The 24831-nt window shown below is 40.0% G+C and overlaps 2 protein-coding genes across 5 annotated transcripts in view; one reads left to right on the top strand and one right to left on the bottom strand.

Annotated features, from left to right (window-relative positions):
• LOC105482812 (zinc finger CCHC-type and RNA-binding motif-containing protein 1) overlaps nucleotides 1–24831 on the top strand; it is a 111775-nt gene that overhangs the window by 71875 nt on the left and 15069 nt on the right. For 2 of the 4 annotated variants that reach the window (XR_011616050.1, XR_011616034.1), the window contains one exon: nucleotides 20244–20383. The exons of 1 other annotated variant lie outside the window; for it this stretch is intronic. The gene's annotated coding sequence lies outside the window, so the exon portion shown is untranslated. Of the gene's footprint in view, nucleotides 1–1291; nucleotides 9713–20243; nucleotides 20384–24831 lie in introns of those variants that run through there. One more of the 4 variants, XM_071083583.1, reaches the window with a different exon arrangement.
• Nucleotides 2989–17252, bottom strand: LOC105482810 (guanylate-binding protein 1). Its single transcript, XM_011743156.2, has 11 exons — nucleotides 17066–17252; nucleotides 13747–13955; nucleotides 10517–10644; nucleotides 9642–9751; nucleotides 9180–9376; nucleotides 8330–8572; nucleotides 7247–7527; nucleotides 6407–6619; nucleotides 5543–5645; nucleotides 5112–5305; nucleotides 2989–3126 (listed from the first exon to the last, which is right to left on the bottom strand). Exons 2-11 carry the CDS (start codon nucleotides 13934–13936, stop codon nucleotides 3013–3015), a joined length of 1773 nt encoding a protein of 590 aa, XP_011741458.1. The 5' UTR covers nucleotides 13937–13955; nucleotides 17066–17252; the 3' UTR covers nucleotides 2989–3012.

Below are 24831 nucleotides of genomic sequence, written 5' to 3'. Positions count from 1 at the left end.
TGGCTTTCCATTGCAATCAGGCAAACGGCCTCCATTGGTTTAGGTAAGGAACACTGCCAAGACTCAAGGAGCTACCCGGCAGCACTATTTTGAGAGCCCAGCCCCCACCAGACTGTGTCCTGCTCTGGGGCCCAACAGCCCCAGCATCTCCACGTCCCTGGAGCCCTGCTGACATCTCTTCATTTCCATCCAGCGCGCTGCAACTTTGTCCCGTGGGCTGAATCCAGTGGTGCAGTAAGGAACAGGCAGTGCACCACAGCAGGGAGGCTGCCCCCTGGACAAAGGGGGCCCAAATGCACACTCCTCAGTTTCTGAAAGCCACTTGCCTGGGGCCACTGCCACTGACAGCAACCCTCTCAACCTTCCACCCGAAGCAGGGCCACCAAGCATCTGCATGTGCCTCCAAAGGTTCTGGAGCTGGTCTGCCCAGACACTGTTCTGTGTCCTGAGGACAGGCTCTCACACCACCCACCACGCAAACATGCTGCCCAGGGCCTGGGGATTATGCTGCCTCAACTGCTGCTGCAGGCGTGTGCACACATCAGGAAGTCTGACAACAGGCCCAGGTCACCTGCTAGTGGGACCCAAGCATGCCATCCAGGGGGCTGATGACTGCCTGGCCCCACTCACCGTAGCCTGCATCCTTGCACACCATTGGAGGGCCTAAGGATAGGAAAGCAACATGCCTCCCTGGAGAGAGCTTGATTCTATTTTGGCATATGTTAGAGAAAAGTACTAACCAAGTCAGACGGTTTGGAATGTGGTGTGTGTGTATGTATGTGTATACACACACACACACACACACATATATATATATATATTTAGATGGAGTCTTGCTGTGTTGCCCAGGCTGCAGTGCAGTGGCGCGATCTCGGCTAACTGCAAGCTCCACCTCCCGGATTCACGCCATTTTCCTGCCTCAGGCTCCTGAGTAGCTGGGACTACAGGGGCCCGCCACCACGCCCGGCTAATTTTTTTGTATTTTTAGTAGAGACGGGGTTTCACTGTATTAACCAGGATGGTCTGGATCTCCTGACCTCGTGATCCGCCCTCCTCGGCCTCCCAAAGTGCTGGGATTACAGGTTCGAGCCACAGCACCCGGCCAGAATTTGGTCTAAATATTAATGCTACCAAACTGGGGAGGAAGTAACTCAATTTTGCTAATTCTTCGTTTTCTGATGCTTTATTGATTAACAAAGAAACCATTATTTGCTTTTGAAGGCAGAGTTATTATTTTCTACTGTGAAGTTACTTCAACTCATAAAAATGTATTTTATTTACACCTTTGTAGCAATGGAGCTTGGAAGAAAATATCAAGCATATCTACATGAATGTTTCATCTAGTATTCTGTGGTCTCATCTGGTCTTCTATGAAGTTTCAGTTCAACGAAGAAACAGTGCTCGGCAGCCCCACGCTCTATTGTGAAAGGAGGCATTTGCCATGTGATTGAATTAGAGGTAGTTCAAGGTAACAAAAGGCCTCTAAGCAAAGCAATTAGGAAAGACAGGATTATTAATGTGGATTTAATGGCATTAGTTGCTTCCCTGCTTTTTTTCTTACTATGTTCTTTTGAATAACCACATAGTTTTTTCAAGATTCTAATATATATAATTTCATCCATATGATTTTTATACATGTGAGTAACACAAGGCAGGTATGTAAAACTTTGACCAATGTTTCTGTAAAACAGAGTTCTGCAAACGATGGCTTATGGGTGCCACCTGGTTATTGAAAGTAAAAATTGACTGGAACATAGCCACACCTATTGGTTTTTGTATTTTCTATGGCTGCATTTGCACTACATGCAGAGCTGAGTACTTCAGACAGAGACTGTATGACCTGCAAAGCCATAAATTGTTACTATCTGGTATTTACAGAAAAGATTGCCAACTATTGCTATAGACTAAAACCTTATTTTCTGATAAAAAGAACTGCAAAAAAAGAAAATCAGAAATAAGAAGCCTAGTGAAATACATTGTATTTTCAGTTCAAAAATAATTTTTAATTGCTATAAGAAACATCAGTCACTTTCCTAGGACTTTTGACACATGAGATAAAGTCTACACATACTAGGTAAACACAAGAGCATTATTAAATGGGTCAAAAATGTCAAAAAAATCCCATATTCTCTTCTGGGGAAACTCAGCAAGATTTCAAGTATGACTGTTAAGAATTAGAAAAGACTAGCATAAGCTTTAGCATTCTAAACAATAAGTAATTGAATTATTTCAGTTTGGCTACACATCATCTTTTAAAGTCCATCTTTGCAAATTATACATTATCATAAATACAGTGTGTATTTGACATTATGTAACTTTGCTTAATCCAGTGTCAATTGTCTAATGGTCTAAAGTGTCCCATTGAAGTTATAATTTGGATGAACTGAACAAGAAGAAAAGTTTTCTTCTTTAGCCCATTTGTTTATCACTCAATTCCTACTCCTGCCCATGGTTTCTTCCACCTTCCTCTGGAGAACATCAAGAGATTCTAGATCTCTGTATAAGGTAGTTTGCTTTAGCTTGAAATAATCAGTGAGGATAATACATGGGCAATGTCCAGAAATCACATTATTGCTCATAGACTGTGTAGCCTTGATCTAATGGATAACTGTACATTGTCTTCACTAAGAAGCTAGGGTGGTTGTCCTTGATATTGGGACATTGTAGACTTGGCCAGATCAATGCCCAGATATTTCCCAAGACTTTACCTAAGACTCTGCTCAGTATCCATTTGTCTACTGCTGGTCATCTGGAAGAATAAACTTCTCCTGAGTGGTACCAGCTTATGAGATTTCCTGAGTTGATACAGAGGTAAATGCATCTTTGTTGCACAATTTACAGTCTTTTTTTTTTTAAAGGAAAAACATGATTTTGATCACTGTACTGCATGCCTTTATAATTTTGGTGTTATGATGCAAGATCTAATTGTTATCAAACGTAGTGACGCTTGTTCCAAATTCTAAAATTGTTTCAATTATGCCTTGGGTAGGGGTGACAGGAAGGCTCTGGTCTTTAGCTTATGGTACATGTCCTTCGTTGTCTCATTTTCTTCTGGAGATCCTGTATCTCATTTTGCATTTTTCTGCTTTCTGTTTGAAATCCCTCTTTTAGCAGTCGCTCCTGTTCCTAAAAAGGGACAAACGGAGGCTGAGTAAAGTGTAGCATCAGGCAAATTGAAATATTCTATCTGGTTTCCATATTCAATGATTTGTTATTTAATTTTCTCTTAAAATATTCTCTAGCCTTAATTTTCATTATACTTTTGCTTGGGCATCCAGGCTCAGGATTTCTTCTCCTGGGACTCCTTTACCTAAGAGAGAGTTTTAGCTTATACATTTTGCTATGTTTGATGAACCTAAATTACCAGCCTTGATTTTCCCCCCATTAATTGTATATAGCTTGGTGGGCAGTTTTGATCATATGTTTGGCTTCAACTCTTATCTATGCATTCTTTTACATACCTACCTATACATATGTTATTTGTCAGGTTCACGACTATGCCACAGGTCATGTTGAGGTTGGGAGGGCGTGGGCAGATGAGAAGAAAGACCATTCGGGGGGCCGTAGGCAGGTGAATATGATTTTATTCAGCACCAGCTCTTATCAACAGCTTTCTCACACTAGCTGTCTACACTGTCTGCCCTGCCTTGGCTGCTTAGCCCCGCAGCCCCCCACACAGCTATGCAGCCGGCTCTCCCCTGCCTTCCAGGTCAGCAGCTTAACTCTCTCTCTCTCTCTAGGCATGAGTGGGCTGAGCTGTGTCCTGGTTCCCCTCTGTCTGTCTGCAAAGACGGACAGTTTTGGCTTTCTCTTTGGGCACCAGCACCTGCACAGTGTCAACAGGGAATTATACCTTTTATAGACAATAGTGGCTTAGAGCCAAGTGATGGCCTTCCCTATGTTATGGCTATAGTGGTGAGCTTCTCTATGTTATGTCTACATGGCTATGATGACAAGTGGAGTTATATGCCTGTGCTCTAGACTCACTGAGTCATGCAAGGTATAAACATCGTACTTTGGCTTATCCTTGATCAAAGCACAGCCATGTTCCTTACACTATTATGTATATGACATAACACAGAAATAAGCAAAGTATCCTCAAAATCTCATAAGGTATATGAATCATGCATTAGGAAATTTGATCTAAGCTGCCACACCTTGGTGTCAGGGGTAGCCGAAGATAGGTAAGAAATCCGAGTGCCAGACTGACGACACTGAGTTTCTGCACATAGCTCACAACTCAAAACAAACTGGGAGCAGGACATAAAAAGTGGTCAGAATTAGCAGAGTATCACACAGGTGTGAGGGTTAGGAGCCTTTCTGCTCATAAAGGTTTTCATAAATTTAATTTCCTACTAGGTGTCACAGAAAAAAATAATCATTGTGGATTCCACTAAGTGATGAAGACAGCTCCAATGTATTTACTAGCTGTGTGAACTTAATTATTTATTCTTTTTGGAATGTTTGTTTCTTCTTTTAAGTAATAAGGATATAGTTCTTTCTTCATATGGTATTAAGAAGAGATACAGATTTTTCTCTTTTTTTAGACGGAGGCTCCCTCTGTTGCCCAGACTGGAGTGCAGTGGCACGATCCTCGGCTCACTGCAAGGTCTGCCTCCCGGGTTCATGCCATTCTCCTGCCTCAGTCTCCCCAGTAGCTGGGACTACAGGTGCCCACCACCACGCCCAGCTAATTTTTTTTTTATTTTTAGTAGAGACGGGATTTCACCATGTTAGCCAGGATGGTCTGGATCTCCTGACCTCGTGATCTGCCTGCCTCGGCCTCCCAAAGTGCTGGGATTAGAGGTGTGAGTCACCGCGCCCGGCCAAGATACAGATATTTTAATAATGCCTGGCAGATAATAGCTGCCTTGAATTGAAGGATATACTGATAAATGACTGAATGTTACACAACTGCAAATAAAAATCTTTTAGTGACCAGACTTGGCAGTAGCCAGTTCAGGCCGGACAGACAGGAATTGAAAAGTACAAGCAAGCAAGCAGGGTCCTTCCCCTGGACTTCATGTTCTCCCTGCCACACTAAGTTTGTGATCAGGGAGAATAGACAGAAAACAGAAACACAGAAACCTCGAGGTGATGCAATTAGATACCTGAAGTTTAAGAGCGAGGGTCCTCTCTTGCTCTTTCAGCAACTGGGCCCTGTCCCTCTCCATCTTCTCAGTCAGTTGTTTCAAGTGTTCCTGATAACTCCTCTCCTTCTGTTCCATCATCTGCTCATTCTTTCTTTGTATTTCCTGCAACATTTTTGTTGAAGCCTGTGCAGACTCAGCTTTTACACGTTCCACTGTGGAGGAAAAGGAAGAAGAAAAATTTGTGTGGGGTTATCTTGTTGCCTCATTCTTCCTTCTACACTTACCTGTCGTTGTTGTTGACTGCAGATGCCCTACTCAGAGACGACCTCAGCAAATAAGACACACCTTTGTGGATCCTGCTCTAGTTAAACCGTCTCATGTTTATCTAGTCAAGTTATTTCAATTTTTAGAGCTTTTGAGGCCATCTAATCTCTTAACTCACTCCTTACCTTCAATCTCCTTTTCCTTTTCTGTGAGAGTCTGGTCTGTCTGTAGAATTGCATCAGTCATAGACTCCTTGGATTTCAAGTATGTCTGCAGAATCTCTTCAGCCTTAGGACCCAGAGAACACAGAGTGAGCAGTAGGAAATGGCTGGAAGCAGGTGTTCCTGTTCGTCTTCCTGCCATCCTTTCCTCTGGGAATTCTTCCTCTTGACCCTGTTGTTCTTGGTGACCAAATTCCCTGTCCGAGTGATAGGCACATGCTCCTGGCAAGCTGATCAGAGCATCCTACTTAGCAGTCATTTTTAGTAGGCTAATATAGATACTGGGAAAAAGATGGTCTCTGTCCTGTTTAGATTAAGGGCTCTAAGTTTGGAACTGGTAATGCTGTGGTCCCAGATGGGCTGAGCCTGCTGGGGAATGAAGCCATCTTTGAGAAAGCAAATATCAGAGTGACTCAGATAGAGGGAGGATGGGAGGGAGGAAACTGTGGGGATTTGAAACCTTAGACCCACCTGTCCTGTAAAGCCAGTTTGCAGCCTAAATCAATGAATTACTATTTTTGTCTAAGCAGCCATCATTAGGTTCCTCTCTCTCGCAACAGGAAAAGCCCAGCTGTAATGATGACAATAATAACTTTGTGCTTCATCTGGTAATTGAATTTATAACTCAATAGTTAATTGACTGTACTCTGTTTGATGAGCACCTAGGACATATTTGGTATAACAGTCTCTTTGCATTTGTTATTGAATAAAAGCATGAATGTTATGCAAACAAAAAAGCACACCTGTGTGCAACAAGACTTGGTCACCTTGGTGTTTGTAGGAGGCAGGTCAGCAGATTTCCATAACTGACAGATAAATCTTGGTTACCTGTATCCCCTTCCTTGGTTCCTCATGGTACTTTTTCTTCAGGTCTTGTAGCTTCTGAATAAAGAGACGATAGCCCCCTGGTTTTGAATAAATTCCCATCTTCACTTCTTCTTCTAGAGGACTGAAAATGTCCTGAAGTAAAGCTGAGCAACGACCTGATGATGCTTCCTGATTCTGTTTACAAAAGTCATCCCGCTTTTTTTCTAGCTGGGCCTTTAATGTAAAAATAGGAAGTAAAAAGAGTAACAGGGAAAAGGGTGTGAGCTTGACCTCAGAATTTTGGGAAAGACTTCTGAAAATAAAAAGTCAATGACTCTGGAGAAACTGACAGACTCCTCAGCAGGAGCACACTCTTCCTCCTGACCCCACTTTCTACTGAAGTCGCTTTCTTTTTGGAGGTGAGATTCAGGGCTGAGATTGACAGCTTTATGTCAACCGTTAGAGGAAAACTCTGCTTTTGCATATTGGACTGATGATTTCATATGGAATAAATGTGGCTGATCAGAAGCGTGTTCAAGATAATTAGGATAAAAATTTTCTTTGTGTTTGGCTAGAATATCAAATCAGTCTGAGAAGAGTGGGCAGGTAATTTTATTAGAATCTCTGGTTGTCCGTTATATGCATAAGTAAAGGGAAAATTATTCAGGAAAAAATGTTTTAGAACTTTGGGTCTGTAATAATACAATTGGTGCTTCTGATTGATGCGATTACAAATCTGTTGTTTTCACCATTATGGAAGCTGGGAGGAATTACTTCTATCAGAATAAATACTCGTTTTCTTTCCTTTTCCTACTTTGGCTTCCATGATCCTAAACCGTGTAAATTTGAGACAAAAATTACCGCTAACTCTTTTTGAAATAGATGGTCCACATCTTTGAAGGAACTCCTGATGAAGACTTCAATGGCCTCTCTCTCACTGTCCCTGTGCAGGTCCAGCAGCTCCTGGAGGGTTTCCGTGGGCAGCTGCACCTTCTGGCCCATCTGCTGTTCGTAGTGGGCAACAGCCTTTTGCACTGCAGCTGAGTTCTCTATCTGGGCCAAGGCCAGGACTGCGTTCTCCATGCAGGGCAGATCGCCACTGCTGATGGCATTGACATAGGTCAGCACCAGGCTCTCTAGACCTGCATATGGAAAACAAATGATAATGTTTCTTGTGGTAAAGAAAGTCTCTATTCCGTGTAATTCTGAGCATGTCAAATACCACCTATTTTTCTCACAGCATCAATGTCCTCAGTATCACCTGGAAGCTTGCTAGAAATACAGACTCTCAGACCCTGTCCAAGATCTATTGAATTAGACTTTTCTGTTTCGTAAGATCCTCAGAAGATATGTATGCATACCAACATTTGAGAGTTCTTGTATTAGATTACATAGACTTAATTGAATGTTTGCATCCGTTTTAACCCCAAGCACCATTAGGGCAGGAACCATATCTATTTCATTTATGTCTATATTTTCAGTCTATTCTCAGTAAGCATTCGATCAATATGTATGAAACAAATGACACTATTCCAATAAAAAGGAGTCCTCCATTTGGATTATTTTATCACAGTATTGTTCAAAAGCGCTTTCTGTAATGCTGGAAATGTTGCATATGTGCTTTTCAGTGTGCTAGCCAATAAGTACATGTAGATATAAGTCCTTGAATTACAGCCGTGTGAATTGACTTTTAAATTTTCCCTATTTAAATTATTTACAGTTGTGTTTACATAGGGCAATTTTAAGCAGTAGAACTTTTTTTCCTTTGGCCTTTTCCTAGACTGGAAATTTGAGTAACAATATATATTACAAACATTGGTGCCATCTAGAATTTAACAAAATATAGCAGTAGACTGGGATTTTTCAAAGCTTAAACTAGGTGGAAGTTATTCTATGCTCCTCTAGTTTTAAACAATGAGCAGAAGTACTAGGAAGGGGACTTACGAGGCCCGTTGACCTTGATGCCTCCTGAAAGAGTTTTAGTTTTGGAATTGCTAAAGATGTAGGAACAGAAGTCTGCTACTTGTTGCACAAATTCGGGGTCCAGCTCTTCATCATGTAGTTTCTCAAGCTGGGCAAGCTTCTTGCGGTGAACGGGGCGATCAAAGACAAAGCATTTCTTCTTTGGGAAGAACTTCCGGATACAGAGTCGGGGCAGATTAAAATTTTTATCTTTTTCACTGGTACCTAGAGAAACGTAAAAAAATTATAAAATTGCCTAATATAAGTGTTTCTGTAAAGGGCCAAATAGTAAATATTTTAGGCTCTTCAGGCTGGGTGGTCTCTTTTCCAAGTACTGAACTCTGTTATTGGAGCATGACTACAGCTTTAGACAATATGTAAATGAATGGGCGTAGCATTATTCCAAGAAAACCCTGTTTACAAAGATAGCTGGCAGGCAGGATTGGCCATGATGTGTCTTGGGCTGTAGTTTTCCAGTGCTTGGACTAGCATACGGTTCATGTTTTAGTCTATGTTCTTTTAAAAAATATCTATTGTACTCCATACTCTATGGCTAAGTAGAAGATCACAAACCCTATGCAGGGAGATAAAATTAACCTAATCACAGCATACACAAAGGTGAAAGAACAAGAAACTTGTTCTAGAACAATGACAAATGTAATTTAAAATAACATCTATTAATCTGGATATTCAACAAGCATTAATCTCTCTAGGAATAGCCAGCAGAAGACATAGAAAACTGCAAATTTGGGAAAACTAGCAATAGTAAACTGAAAAATGATAATTTCTTTTGTTTTCTCATCCTCATTTATCAGTTGAAGCTCTCCGTTACCTTGCTTCAGCTTCAGGGAGTATGTCAGGTACTCATCTGCTGTGATGGGTTGTCCATCTGCTTCTAAGTCCAGGGAGAAATCTCTCAGTGTCCACACAAAGTCTGGGAAGAAGCTCACAAAGTCAGCTGAATCCTCATTCTCATTCTCATCAGGTGAGGATTTTGATCGGATTCGATGTGTCAGCTCTGTCACATAGCTGAGTAGCTAACTAAGGAAATGTGACAAAATGAACAGGGACCTCATCCCATATTAGTTCAACACATTCCCAAACCTTCCATTTTCCTTTGCTCCTAACCTAAATGTCATTTCTAAAGTGGATACATGGGATCGCTCCTCGTACTTGCATTATTTTTTGTTTTCTCCTCTTGAGCTTGATTCATGAGGATTCATAGTCAGGCAGCTTGTTTATGACTACAGGTGTCCCCTCTGACCTTGGTGCTGTTCTGGGTCACAAAGGATACTGCAGTTGGTCCATGGCCTGCTGGTTGATGGTTCCCATGCTATTGTACACGAAGGTGCTGCTCAGGAGGATGGCCAGGGCGAAGATCCAGGAGTCATTCTGGTTGTCACCCTGGAAGTCAAGACACACTGGAGTCAGGAGCAAGTTTCATCGTCACAGCACTTTCCAGAGTAACAGTAGTAAAACAATGTTCATATGTTAGAGGTTTTTTTTGTTTGTTTGTTTGTTTGTTTTTTTTTAACACTAATGACCTATTAAAGGAAGACAATTCAAAAATTATTCTCAGTAGGATGTGGCTTTGGGTAGTTTTTTGACCAGTGTTTTTGGGTTACTATGATTCTTACTAGGTCTAATGATCATCAACAGATAATTGCAAAATTAAAATTCAAGGTTGGTGGGCATTTTAAGGCCTGAAGTACAATTTAAATTTAAAATTTTCTCTTTTTTTTTCAATAACAAAATTCACATATAAGATTGATACTATTAGTTGCTATTTTATCAAGTAATTAATATACACCTGAAATGTATTATCTTATTAAATATTCAAAATAATACTATGTGGCCAACATAGGTCTTTTCCATACATTTTGAAGGTTGGAATGCTGAGGCTAAAATAAGTCAATTTTCTCAGGCTACTGAATTAGTGACAGAATTTAAGTTTAAATACAAAGTCACGAGGCTTTAGCAACCAAATTCTTAACTAAAGTTCTCTGCAGGATAAGACTCATGATACTGGGATTATTTGTGCTCCCTTTATGCATCTGTGTTAAACCCCACATATTACAGCCTATAGTTAATGGTTAATAAACAATTAAATGGTGCATAAAATATTCAGAGAAGAGGGGCTCACTCCACAATTGGATCCTTGAGTCTCACCTTCTCTACATCTCCCAGACCCTCGGTGTCTAGCAGAACTAGGACGTGGCCTGGCTTCTTGGGATGGGGCACACACCACATCCAGATTCCTTTAGTGTGAGACTGCACTGTGGAGCCCAGAGAGAAGCCTGCAAGGGAGAGAGGAGACCAGAGATGAAGATCTAGTAACAGGCAGTTCTGGCAATTGAAGGAAAAGGTAACATATTTAAGGTTAAGAGAGAGAACCGAAACAACAATCACTATTCACCTTACTTACTTACAATCAAAGAAATAGGAAATTCGAATATCTAATGCATGGAAAAATTCAGGAGACTTTCATGATAAAAATAATCAACAAAGTAAAAATAGAAAGTACCTCAACATAATAAAGGCCATATATTAAAAATCCACAGCTCACTTCACATTTAATGGTGAAGCATCATAGCTTTTCCTATATCAGGAACAAGAAAGGGTGCCTACTTTTGTTAATTGTGTTCCACAGAACACTGCAAGTCCTATCCAGAGTAATTATACAAGAAAAGCATAAAGGAGGTACCCTAATTGGTAATGAAAAAGTAAAATTATCTCTGTCTGCTGATGATAATATGTAATTTGTAGAAAACATTAAATATTCCACAGAAAAAGATTAGAACTCTTAAAACAATTCACCAAAGTTGTAGCATACAAAGTCAATGTGGAGAAATCAGTTGCTAGTGTAAAAAATAGAATTAGAAAGGAAATTCTAATTTCCTTTCCAAACAAAAAGAAAAGGAAATTTTGAAAACAATCCCATTTAACAGCATTGAAAGAATACACTACCTAGGAATAAGTTTAACCAAGCAGGTGAAAGACTTGTAGAGTGAAAACTTCAAACATCCTTTAAAGAAATTATAGGTGACATAACTTATTAGAAAGACATCCTGTGTTTATGGATTGGAAGACTCAATATTCTTAAGATGTCACTACTACCCAAAGTGATGTACAGGTTTGATGTAATCCCTACCAACATTCCAATTACTTTGTATAAATAGAAAATCCATCCTAACTTTCATATGAAATTTCCAGAGATCCCCTAATGATGAAAATAATCTTAAAAAGGAAGAGCAAAGTTGGAGTCTCACAGTTTCTGAGTTCTGAAACATATTACAAAACCATGTATGGTACCTGTATAAAGACTGACATATAAACCAATGGAATAGAAAAGACAGCCCATGAATAAACTCTGACACATATGGTCGATGATTTCCAGTACCAGTGTCAAGATCATTTAATGAAGAAAGGAGAGTCTCCTTAACAAATGATGTTGAGGAAATGAGGTATCTCCTTAAAAAGTTGAGCTGTTGGCCGGGCACAGTTTCTCATGCCTGTAATCCTAGCACTTTGGGAGACTGAAGTGGGCGGATCACGAGGTCTGGAGATCGAGACCATCCTGGCTAACAAGGTGAAACCCCGTCTGTACTAAAAATACAAAAAATTAGCTGGGCATGGTGGCTGGCGCTTGTAGTCCCAGCTACTCGGGACGCTGAGGCAGGAGAATGGCGTGAACCTGGGAGGTGGAGCTTGCAGTGAGCCGAGATCATGCCACTGCACTCCTGCCTGGGCAACAGAGCAAGACTCTGTCTCAAAAAAAAAAAAAAACAAACAAAAAACAAAAAGTTGGGCTGTTACCTTATAACTTACAAATATGAACTCAAAATGGATCAAATAACTGAACATTAGAGTTAACATTATAAAAGTTGTAGAAGAAAACAAAGGGTAAAAGTTTTACATATTGGATTTGGTGATTTTTTTTTTAATAAGAAACCAAAACTATAGACAATAAAGGAAAACATAGATTAGTGGGACTTCAGCAAAATTTAAAACTTTTGTGTATTAACGGACACTACGGACAGAGTTAAAAAAGGCATCACATAGAATGTAAGAAAAGATTTGCTAAACATGTATATGATAAGGGATTGATATCTAGAAAATATAAAAAAATTTACAAAGCAACGCAAATAAAAACCAGATTAATAAATGAACAAAGGACTTGAATAGACATTCTCCCAAAGAAGATATTCAAGTTACCAATAAGCGCATGAAAATATGCTCAATATCACTAGTCATTAGGGAAATGAAAATCAAAACCACAACGAGATACTACTTAACATCCATTCATATGGGCACTATCAAAAAAAAAAAAAAAAACACTGAAAATAAAAAATGTTGGTGAGGATGCAGAGTACATTTCTTGTACATTTCCTTGTACATTTCTGTTGGGAATGTAAAACAGTATAGTAATTGTGGAAAATGGTATAGTGATTTCTTAAAAAAAAAAAAGTTAACATGGAATGACTGCATGAGCCAGCAATTCCCCTTCCGGATATATTCCTAAAGGAAGTGATAGCAGGGACTTGAACAGATATTCAGACACCCATGTTCCTATTAGCCTTATTTATAACAGACAAAGGTGGAAGCAATCCAAGTGGCCATTGACAGATGAAGAGATAAACAAATTAGTATACACGTACAATTACTAAGCCTTAGAAAGGAAGAGTTTTGACATGTGCTAACACACTGATGAACCTTGAAGACATATGAATTGAAATAAGCCAGTCATAAAAGGACAAATATTGAATGATTCCACTTATATGAGGTTTCTGTAGTAGTCCAATTCATAGAGATAGAATGTAGAATGATGGCAAGCAATGGGTTTATGTGGAGCTTTTGTTTAATTAGTACAGAGTTTCTGTTAGGCAAGATGAAAGAGTTCTAGATATGGATGGAGGTGACAGTTGTATAATAGTGTGAATGTCATTAATGCCACAGAGCTGTACACTTAAAAATGGTTATGAGGCTAAATTTTATGTTTATTTTTTACAACAATAGAAAAGAATATCCAATACAGACTGAAACATTTTTTCAACCTTAAAGATCACTGTAAACTCTCTGATATTGCATAAAAATTATAATAAACATTGTATAGTTTATTATAGTTATTTTTCTGTACACTAATTATTTTTATTACCGTCTTACTCCTTTCAGGAAAGGCATTATTTGTGCTTTTGAAAGGGAAACTAAGGTATCATGGAATAATTAATGAATTGAATCTTATCCCCTGGAATAGCATGAAGATAAGGAGCCCGACTGTGAATGGAAAGTTAGCTTTCAGTAATCATCCTCATCTCTTTCTCTCCTCACACCCTTGTAATGGATGCTGACTGTGTAGATGGACAGAAGGGACTTGGCAGATCTTTGCTCATGCCACTCACCCTTTTTCTTTCCAGCCAGCTTGTTCATCAGGTAGGATTTCCCTGTGCGATAGAGGCCCACAATCGCCACCACCACCACAGGTTGTGTAATGGCAGACAGGATCTTCAGAGCTTCTGGATTCGCCATCAGTCGCCCATTAGTGTTCTCAATGAGGCACATTGGGCCTGTCATGTGGATCTCTGATGCCATGTCCAGGGTGTTCCCTTGTCTGCAAGAGAGGAGGTGAAATAAATGAAAATTTCTAGTGTTTTGCAACTATAAGGGATAATAATAAGATTTCCCAGTATGGCCAAAAGTTTTGTGTGTGACAGCAAGAGAGATGAGGCAAAATCTGTATCATTTGAGAAAGTTATGGAAGTATAGTCAAAGTAACTCATTACAAAAAATGTTAGCATGACAGTGACTTATCAACACTCAACTACTCTCACAACCCAAATATTTCATTTAATTTATTGTAGAAAACTTTCTTTTTGGATTCTTATTAAATATTTTCACTAGTCAATTAATGGAAGATAGAATAGGATTTAGAGGATTTATTTTGCATCCCAGCTATTTGTAAGGAATTCAATATTGATTTACTTATTAATTCTTACAGTGAATAGACATCCAACACAGTGAATCAGTGTTCATAGTTTGATGTTTACCCTTAGAATAATTTTCAAAGATTTTTAAATGTGTTCCTTCCTCCATCTTCAACTGGTTATGCTTATTTCACTGCAATGAGGATTGACAAAGCTTCTCACAGTGCCATTCTGGAAGTGGAAACAATGTAACATACTTTTGTAAACTTTATAGAACTATACAAACATGTGAAATACATGGCTAGGGAACCTTCGGAGGGCTCTGAAGGGGCGTGTCCAAGAGAAGTGCCATGAATTTTTTTTTTTTTTGAGACGGAGTCTTGCTCTGTCGCCCAGGCTGGAGTGTAGTGGCCGGATCTCTGCTCACTGCAAGCTCCACCTCCCGGGTTTACGCCATTCTCCTGCCTCAGCCTCTGGAGTAGCTGGGACTACAGGTGCCTGCCACTGCGCCCGGCTAATTTTTTGTATTTTTTAGTAGAGATGGGGTTTCACCGTGTTAGCCAGGATGGTCTCGATCTCCTGACCTTGTGATCCGCCCGCCTCGGCCTCCCAAAATGCGCCATGAAATTTCAGTTTCATTAGAGTCACGATAAGGTAGCCTCTAACTCAGTGAGGGTATTAATTCAAAATTGCAAATACTGAATGTTTCTCCCCAGAAAATGCAATAAGAATTAAAAGATCAAGAGGCAGATAAAGAGAGCTACCTAGGAAGTTGTTCAAATAAAATATATTTCCAGCGATGCAGCTTTAGGATTTCTGTTTTGTTCTGTTTTCCATTTGGTAGGGTAGGAGAAAGAGAAACAGAAAGAGGAGGAATAGTAGGAGTGGAGAAGAGGAAGCTAAGGGGCTGGGAGTGTGTGTGTGTGTGTGTGTGTGTGTGAGAGAGAGAGAGAGAGAGAGAGAGAGAGACAGACAGACAGACCGGAAGGCCATGAATGAGACTAGTGTCTTGACAAGGAATTCAGGGGAAGACTTTCCAGAAGGCAGGATCAAAGTAGTCTGAGTGCATGGAGAGGTTAAAGTAAGCAAAGATATTTTCTCTAGAGATGCATTACAGGAGAATTAAAGAGGACACACGTTAGGCTCCACTCTCTACTAAAAGAAAACAAAATTGGAAGCACTTTAGTGAAGCAGTGGGGTTGAATTTCACTTCTAAGCGACAGGGCATCAGTGGGCACTAGGAAATTAGTGAGTCTGGACTATTTCTAAAGAAAGTAATCCATTCTGAAACAAAGTTCAAAAGCGTAATAAAAAGTATACTGCTTTCATGATGGGTTTCAGTTTTTTCTTTGTCTTTAACCGTGTCAGTGGGGTGCTTACTCTGCTTCTCATTTGCTCTTCTTTCCTTCTCATGAAAAGAACCCATTTGTAACTCTTTCCATTTCTTAGCTGCATAGAAGTAGGATTCAGCAAGCTCCATCACTAACAGTGGAAATGTAATCATGTCCCTAGTCAACACAGACAATGTCAACAAAGAGAAAGACTATCCTAGTGCATTTCAAACTCTCAGTTTAGTTCCTGTCTGCCGTAGTGGCACTTAGAGCCATGCTGCTTCTGATAACACCAGGATTTCATCTGACCTGTGTCCCACGTCAGGCTCAGCTGCAGCCTAATTTGGTCCTGGTCATTTTTAAGAAAAGGAACTGATTTTTATAAATTTCTTCCCAACCTTGCCACAACGTTATAGGCTCCACGTCCCTGAGCTGAGGTACTTCAGAGCTGGAGAGGAAGCAATAGGATCTGTGCTTTTCTCTTCAGTCCAGGTAAAGTTGTTTCTGTCACTTCTCTTTTCTTTCACTGGATCGCTAGACTTTTATTTTACCCCTCCAGTGTTGTGTAGCTTTCTGGATTTTCCTCAGTGATCAAATAGTTAGAAGTTAAGCAACAATTGTAATGGCTTCAGAGCCTAATGAAACTGAAAGTACTTCTTTCAAGGCACTGACTCAATAACCATAAACGCAATTTCTGGATTCTGCTAGTAGGAGGGTTTAAAGTGAAGTTTCAAGGTTTTTTGTTGGAAGAGATCTTAGAGACCATTTATTGTTTTAAGAACATGTCCATTAGGTATTGAAAAAAATGAAATGTATCTCAAGATTAGCTGTTTGAGAGTTGTAGAATGAGGAGGCATCACATTAATTTTTAGATATAATTTCCTATAACAAGAGACAATTCACAATGGAGCTGCCTATTCTTTTAGAGGTGCAATAAGTGAGGAAAGGGCATGTTTTACACTTTCATGAACACCTAGTCCCTGGCACTTAATGCCGAGCACAGAGTCAGGAGGGGGCTCCATGCATTGTACTCATGTTCCAGGCTCAGTGCTGACTGGTTTACATGAATTGCACTACTTAAATCTCATAACAAGTATTTCCCTATGATTTTGTAGAAACCAAGGCACAGAAAGACTTTATCAGTTATCTAAGCTCATAGCACTATGACTAATCTGAACCCAGGGAGTCTTGATTGCCCCTGTCTACTGGTGCTGTAGGCAACACAAGCACTGTAGTGGCACTTAGGGCCATGCTGTCCCTGATAACACCAGGATTTCATCTGACCTGTGTCCTGCTTCAGGCTCATCTGCAGCCTAATTTGGTTCTGGTGATGTTTAAGAAAACGAACTGACTTTTATAAATTCCTTCCCATCCCTGCCACAACATTATAGGTTCCATATCCCTGAGCTGAGATCCTTTGGAGCTAGAGAGAAAGCTGATTAATGAGAAGTAGCAAAAGTTCTTACCTGTTCTTTTTCTCCTTAGTTCACGAGGAGTGGCTTCTAGCACTTCTGTGTCTCTCACTGGATCCTTGGACTAATATTTCACTGTTCCAACGTTGTAGGTCTGGGATTTCCTCAGTTATGTAATATTTAGAAATTTAGCAGATTTGTAATGGATTTAGAGTAATATGAAACTGAAAGTACTTCGTTCAAGTCACTGACTCCACTACCATAAATGGAATTACTGGAGTGTGCCAGTGGGAGGGTTTAATGATTGCTCAACCAAAAGTTTCAAAGTTTATTTTTTTGTTTGTTTGTTTGTTTTGGTTGTTGTTGGAAACCTTAGAAACCATTTGTTGTCTAACAAAATGTCCATTAGCTTTTGAATACAATGATACGTGTCTCATGGATTGAGTCAGTTTGAGAATCTTAGAATGAGGAGGCATCACGTTAATTTTCAGATACAATTTCCTAAAATAATAGACACACTCACAATGGAGCTGCCTATTCTTTGAGAGGTGCAGTACATAAGGAAAGGGCATGTTTAGCCCTCTCATGAATGCCTAGCCCCTGGCAGTTAATGCCCAGCACACAGTCAGGAGGGGGCTCCATGTGTTGTACTCATGTTCCAGGCTCAGTACTGATGGCTTTACATGAATCACACAACTGAAAACTCATAATATTTCCTCATGGTTTTATAGAAACTGAGCACAGAAAGACTTTATTAGTTGTCTAAAATCATAGCACTGTAACTAATCTGAACCCAGGCACTCATGATCCCATACCTTCTTGAACTACTTCACTATGCTGCTTGTTTGCTAAGTGAAAACTTGTGGAAATATTTTATTTACAGGTTTTTTATTTTTAAATTCATTATAGTGTGATTTTATTTTTATAGATTGTTTTCTAAGAGCTGTTAGCATTTTGTGTCTAATTCAATAAAAACTTCTAACATACAGAATAAGTGGCATTATCTCTATTTTGCAGCAAAAACAAATAAAATAGTAAAAAGCCTGAGTGAACATTTCATTTAAAAAAATATATTTATAGTGACGTGGTTTCACTTTGTTGCTTAGGTTGGTCTTGAACTCCTTCCTTCAAATGATCCCCCTGCCGCAGCCTCCCAAATTGCTGGGATTATAGGTGTGAGCCACCAGACCCAACCTTGTGTGAGCATTTCTTTTTTTCTTTTTTCTTTCTTTTTTTTTTTCGAGATGGAGTTTCAGTCTTGTTTTCCAGGCTGGAGTGCAGTGACACAATCTTGGCTCACTGCAACCTCCACCTCCCAGGTTCAAGCGATTCTCCTGCCTCAGCCTCCCAGGTAGCTGGAACTACAGACATGCACCACTATGCCCGGCTAATTTTGTAGTTTTAGTAGAGATGGGGTTTCTCCATGTTGGTCAGGCTGGTCTTGAACTTCTGACCTCAGGAGATCCACCCACCTTGGCCTCCCAAAGTGCTGGGATTACAAGTGTGAGCCACCAGGCCCAGCGAAGTGTTTCTTACTTACACATTACAATTATATATTAGATGTATATAAAATGCAGATATAGTGTCTTTTCTCATTCACATTTTATAAAATAATTTTATCTAAACTCTTTCTATCCTTCCTTAACACTGTAGCTCCTTTATATTAAAACTACTTTAAAGTCTTTTACTTCTTAGAGCATAACATTCTTACATCTGTCAAAATTATTTGAACCATTTAAAATCTCTGCAAATTGTCCTGGAAGCATACGTCACAATGAAACATCTATTGAAGGAGCACTCCTACAACTCTGGTAGGAATAACAAGAGTCTGTGGCACTTGACCCTCAGGCCTTTTCATCCTCATTTTCAGTTCGAGTTGACAAAAGGTCCACTACTGGGGGCTATGGAAAGAAGGTGGGACTGCCTCTTCTCTCACATTCTAAGCAGGGATAACATATCCCATCAGGAGTGCTAGTCCACCAGAATTTTTCATCCCCTCCAATAGTGAGTTGTAAAGACGAAATTTCTGGTGAGTGTGGCCAGAAGTCAAGGGCTCCCAACCTCTCCCAGTCCCACTCATAGAGCAGAGGTTCTGTAATTGTCCAACAGGTTCTCCTTGCCTGTTGCCTAGGTAGAGCTGATTTATCAAGACAGGGGAATTGCAGTAGAGAAAGAGTTTAATTCACACAGAGCTGGCTGTATGGGAGTCTCGAGTTTTATTATTACTCAAATCGGTCTCCCTGAAAATGTGGAGACCCTCAGAAACATTTGGAGGACATTTGAGGATAATTTGGCGGGTAGGAGGTTGGGAAGTGGGGAGTGCTGATTGGCTGGGTTGGGGATGAAATCACAGGGCATCAAAGCTGTCCTCTTGCATGAGTTGGTTCCTGATGGGGGCCACAAGACCAGATGAACCAGTTTATTGACCTGGATGGCAATTGGAGAGGTCTGGAATCTTGTGGCCTCTAGCTGCATGACTCCCAGACCATAATTTCTAATCTCATGACTGATTTGTTAGTCTCGCAAAGTCAGTCTAGTCCTCAGGGAAGAAGGGGTTTTATTTTGGGAAAGGGCTGACTAAAGTCCTTCCAATGTCAGTTCGGCCTATGCTCAGGGTTGAACAAGGACAGCTTGGAGGTTAGAAGTAAGATAGAGTCAGGTCAGATCTCTTTCACCTAATAATATTCTCAGTTATAATTTTTGCAAGAAGATTTCAGCTCTAGCTCGGGAATGGCAGAATGAGAAACCCTGGCCTGTCACCCTCACTCTGGTTCACTTGTAGGGTGGTTTTTCCATGTTGGGAGGGGCAATTGGAAAAGAGCAGAAGCCATCACCTCTGCCCAGTCGAATGGGTCGTGGCTCAGAGATATTTTCCAGAGAGAGAGAGAGAGAGAGGCAGTCCATAAAATCAGAGCTCCAAAGCTTTTCCCACAGAAACTGACTTTTTTGAAAAAGAGTGTGAACCAGGGGGAGATTCAAGCCTGGAAACAAATAAAATTTGCTACTGGATAATTGACTTTACAAGAAATACTATTAATAAAAGAAGATTTTCAGGCAGAAAGCAGATGACTCCAGATGGCAATACCCATCCACATGGACAAGCAAAGAGCCCCAGTAAGATAATTATATAGTTATAAAAGACAGTATAAATGCATGTTTCTTCTTATTTCTCTTTTTAACTAATTTTTATAAGACACTTATATAAAACAATATGTATATAATTGTGTTTCAGGCCCATAACATATAGAAACGTGATATACTTAACAAGAACAGGACAAGAGAGGACAGTAGGAGCAAAGCTGCATTGGAATAAAGAAATGACAGCAGATGTTAACTTGAACCCCCAGGAATACATTAAGAGAACCTGAAACTGTAACTTAATATAACAAGCTCTATACATTTATACTTTCCCCTTCAGCTTCTTTAAAAGACATAAAATTGTATGAATTAATTATAACAATATATTGCTTGAACATATATTTAACGCATTTAATAATATCAAAAAAGTGAGAAAAACTAGTATTTTAGACTTACAAGAGTAAAAATTGTCTCATTGGAACTGATTTAGCATAAATGTGAGATACATTCTCATAAATTATATATACGATAAGCTCTAGAGCAATTAGTAAGAAAATATCAGAACTCAAATCAATAACCTAATCTTTTACCTTAAGATGCTAGTAAATGAAAAGCAAACTGAATCTGAAGCTAGAAGAAAGAAGAAAATAATAAAGAACTCTGGAAATTAAGAGTAGAAATTAATGAGATAGAGAATAGAAGGCAAAAGTAGAGAAAATCAATAAAACCAAAAGCTGTTCTTAGAAGAGATCAACAAAATTGGCAAAACAAAACTGTTTTTTTAGACTGGCCAAAACAAAACCAAAAAACCCAACAGAAGAACAGGAGACTCAAATTACTAAAATCGAGAATGAAAAGGGGACATTACTTCTGACCTACAAAAATAAAAAAAGATTTTAAGGTAGTGCTATCAAAAACTGTATGCCAACACATTAAATTAGACATAATGGACAAATTCTCAGAAAGACTCAAACTACCAAAACTGCCCCAAATTGAAAGTGAAAGCAGGGATAAGCTCTTCATTTCTGGGAAATAGACTAGATGTTAAGAAAACTACTCTTTTCTGCTTAGTGCAATGTGTTGGGGACAGTTTTTGTGCCTTTTGTTTTATGTCAGACAGCTGGGAAACATTTTCTAGGGAATTTTTCATTTAGATGGTGGGGATGAGGAAGCATCATTTCCTCACTTTTCAGTTCACTTGGTTTGCAGTCTAGGGAATCCTTCTAGTAGATAGTCACGGATCAAATTAATTCACAGTTTAGTATTATTACATGACACAATAATTAATGTATATATGCCTAGCAGTCTCAATATTAGCATCCAATGAACAGACTCAATTTCAGGTGTGGAATGTTTTGATAATAAGCTTATTTTCACACAAAGAGCTCTATGTGGCTGGCTGTAGAGTGATAGCAAGAGGGATTCAGTGATTCAGCTGGGGTCACTGAGTCTCATATCAAATAGAAATAGGACCTGCAAGCTAGAAAAACAACCATATGCACGTGTGTGTATAGAGAGCAAATATACTGTATGCACAACACTGTAGTAGGTGCTGAGAAGTGTATGAAGATTAATTAGACACAGCCACTACCCTAAACTGGACTTACTCTAGTGGGTAAAACTGACTTACACTCAAAGCATAAAAGCAAAGGTCTGGAGAGGAGTGGAAGAATGGAGCACTGAACACTGAAATATGTAGCCCAAGATTGCGCATTGGAAGATTTCAAACTTTTACCCATGAGGAATTTCTGTTCATGTCACCTATGTGAAATGGGTTGAGTTTTAGTTTTATGAAAAATGACCTGACAGTAAAAACAGACACATAAGAGCAATGGAACAGAATAGAGAATTCAGAAAAAAATTTACATATTTAAAGTCACCTTATTTTTGACACAGAGGCCAGCAATATACATTGGGGAATGTATGTTTTTAACTGGTGCTGGGAAACATGGATATTAATATGCTATATGCAAAAATCAATTCAAAATGGATTAAATATTTAAATGTAAGACCCCAAGCTATAAAACTACTACAGAAAAACATAGGGAAAACACTTGCAGACATTTGTCCAGGAAAAAATTTGATGGGTAAAACTTCAATAGCACACTCAACAAAAGCAAAAATAGACAAATGAGACTGTTAAACTAAAAGGCTTTTGTGCAGCAAAGGAAAAAAATCAACAGAATGAAGAGGCATCTTATGTAATGGGATAATGTATTTGCAAGCTATTCAATTGAAAAGGACTAATATTCAGAATATACAAGGGTCTCAACTCAAAAGCAAACAAACAATCTTTTTTAAAAAATGGGCAAAATATCTGAATAGATATTTCTCAAAAGAAGACATACAAATGGCTAACAAGTATATAAAAAATGCTCAACATGTCTTAGATCTGGCAAGATGACCAAATAGGAACAGCTCCAGTCTGCAGCTCCCAGTGAGACCAACACAGAAGGTGATTTCTGCATTTCCAACTGAGGTACCCTGTTCATCTCCTTGGGACTGATTAGGCAGTGGGTGCAGCCCATGGAGAAGCAGGGTGGGGGCATTGACTCACCTGGGAAGTGAGAGGAGCCAGAGTCCTCCCTCCTTCAGCCAAGGGGAGCCCTGAAGGACTATGCTATCCAGCCCAGATACTATGCTTTTCCCATGGTTTTTGCAATCTGCAGACAAGGATATTCCTTGTTGTGCCTACATCATCAGGACCCTGGGTTTCAAGCACAAAACTGGGCAGTTGTTTGGGAAAACACCAAGCTAGCTGCAGGAATATTTTTTTCTTTGTACCCTAGTGGTGTCTGGAACCCCAGCAAGACAGAACCATTCACTCCCCTGGAAAGGAGGCTGAAGCCAGGGAGCTAAGTGGTCTTACTCAGTGGGTTCCACTCCCACAGAGCCCAGCAAGCTAAGAACCACTGGCTTGAAATTCTCACTGCCAGCACAGCAGTCTGAAGCTGACCTGGGAAAATGGAGCCCAGTGGGGACAGGGGCGCATCCACCATTAGTGCGGCTTGAGTAGGTGGTTTTTCTCCTGATAGTTCTAAGGAGGCTGGGAATTTGGACTGGGTGGAACTCAACACAGCACTGCAAAGTAGCTATGGCCAGACTGCGTCTCTAGATTCCTCCTCACAGGACAGAGCATCTCTGAAAGAAAGGCAACAGCCCCAGTCAGGAGCTTATAGATAAAAAACTGCCATCCCCCTGGGACAGAGCACCTGGGGCAAGGGGCAGATGTGGGCACAGCTTCAGCAGATTTAAATGTTCCTGCCTGCTGGCTCTGAAGAGAGCAGCAGATACTGACAAGGAGGGTTCTTCCAGCACAATGCTCGAGCTCTGCTAAGGAACAGACTGCCTCCTCAAGTGGGTCCCTGACTAGGAGAGACCTCCCAACAGGGATTGACAGACACCTCATACTGGAGAGTTCTGGCAGGCATCAGACTGGTGCCCCCCTGGGGCATAGCTTTTGGAGGAAGGAGCAGGCAGCAATCCTTGCTGTTCTGCAGCCTCTGCTGGTGATACTGGGCAAACAGGGTCTGGAGTGGACCTCTAGCAAACTGCAACAGACTTGCAGAAGAGAGGCCTAATCGTGAGAAGAAAAACTAACAGAAAGCAGTAACATCAACATCAACAAAAACAACCCCCACCCCACAAAACCCAGTCCAAAGGTCACCAGTCTCAAAATCAAAGGTAGACAAATCCACAAAGATGAGGAAAAACCAGCACAAAAATGCTGAAAATTCCAAAAACCAGAATGCCTCTTCTCCTCTAAATGATCCCAACTCCTCTCCAGCAAGGGCACAAAACTGGACAGAGAATGAGTTTGACAAATTAACAGAAGTAGGCTTCAGAAGGTGGGTAATAACAAACTCCTATGGACTAAAGGAGCATGTTCTAACCCAATGCAAGGAAGCTAAGAACCTTGATAAAAGGTTATGGGAACTGCAAGCTAAAATAACCAGTTTAGAAAAGAACATAAATGACCTGATGAAGCTGAAAAACACAGCACAAGAACTTCCTGAAGCTTACAAAAGTATCAATAGCCAAATCAATAGTGGAAGAAAAGATATCAGAGATTGAAGATTAACTTACTAATATAAGGTCTGAAGACAAGATTAGAGGAAAAAAAAGAATAAAAAAGAAGGAACAAAGCCTCCAAGAAATGTGGGACTGTGAAAAGACCAAATTGACTGTAAAAAGACCGATTGATTGGTGTACCCAAAAGTGATGGGGAGAATGAAACCAAGTTGGAAAATGCACTTCAGGATATAATCCAGGAGGACAGCAAGACAGGCCAACATTCAAATTCAGGGAATATAGAGAACACCACTGCGTACTCCTCGTACCCCAAGACACATAATCATCAGATTCTCCAAGGTTGAAACACAGAAACACACATTAAGGGCAGCCAGAGAAAAAGGTCAGGTAACCTACAAAGGGAAGCCCATCAGGCTAACAGTGGATCTTTCTACAGAAACCCTACAAGCCTGTAGAGAGTGGGTGCCAATATTCAATATTCTTAAAGAAAAGAATCTTCAACCCCGAATTTCATATCCAGCCAAACTAAGCTTCATAAGTGAAGGAGAAATAAAATCCTTTCCAGACAAGCAAATGCTAAAGGATTTTGTCACCACCAGGCCTGCCTTACAAGAGCTCCTGAAGGAAGCACTAAATATGGAAAGGAAAAACTGTTATCAGCCACTGCAAAAACATACCAAAATATAGGGACCATCAACACCATGGAGAAA

The sequence above is a fragment of the Macaca nemestrina genome, chromosome 1, assembly GCF_043159975.1.
Source record: "Macaca nemestrina isolate mMacNem1 chromosome 1, mMacNem.hap1, whole genome shotgun sequence".
Taxonomy (NCBI): Eukaryota; Metazoa; Chordata; class Mammalia; order Primates; family Cercopithecidae; genus Macaca; species Macaca nemestrina.
This window is presented reverse-complemented; position numbering and strand designations above follow the sequence as displayed.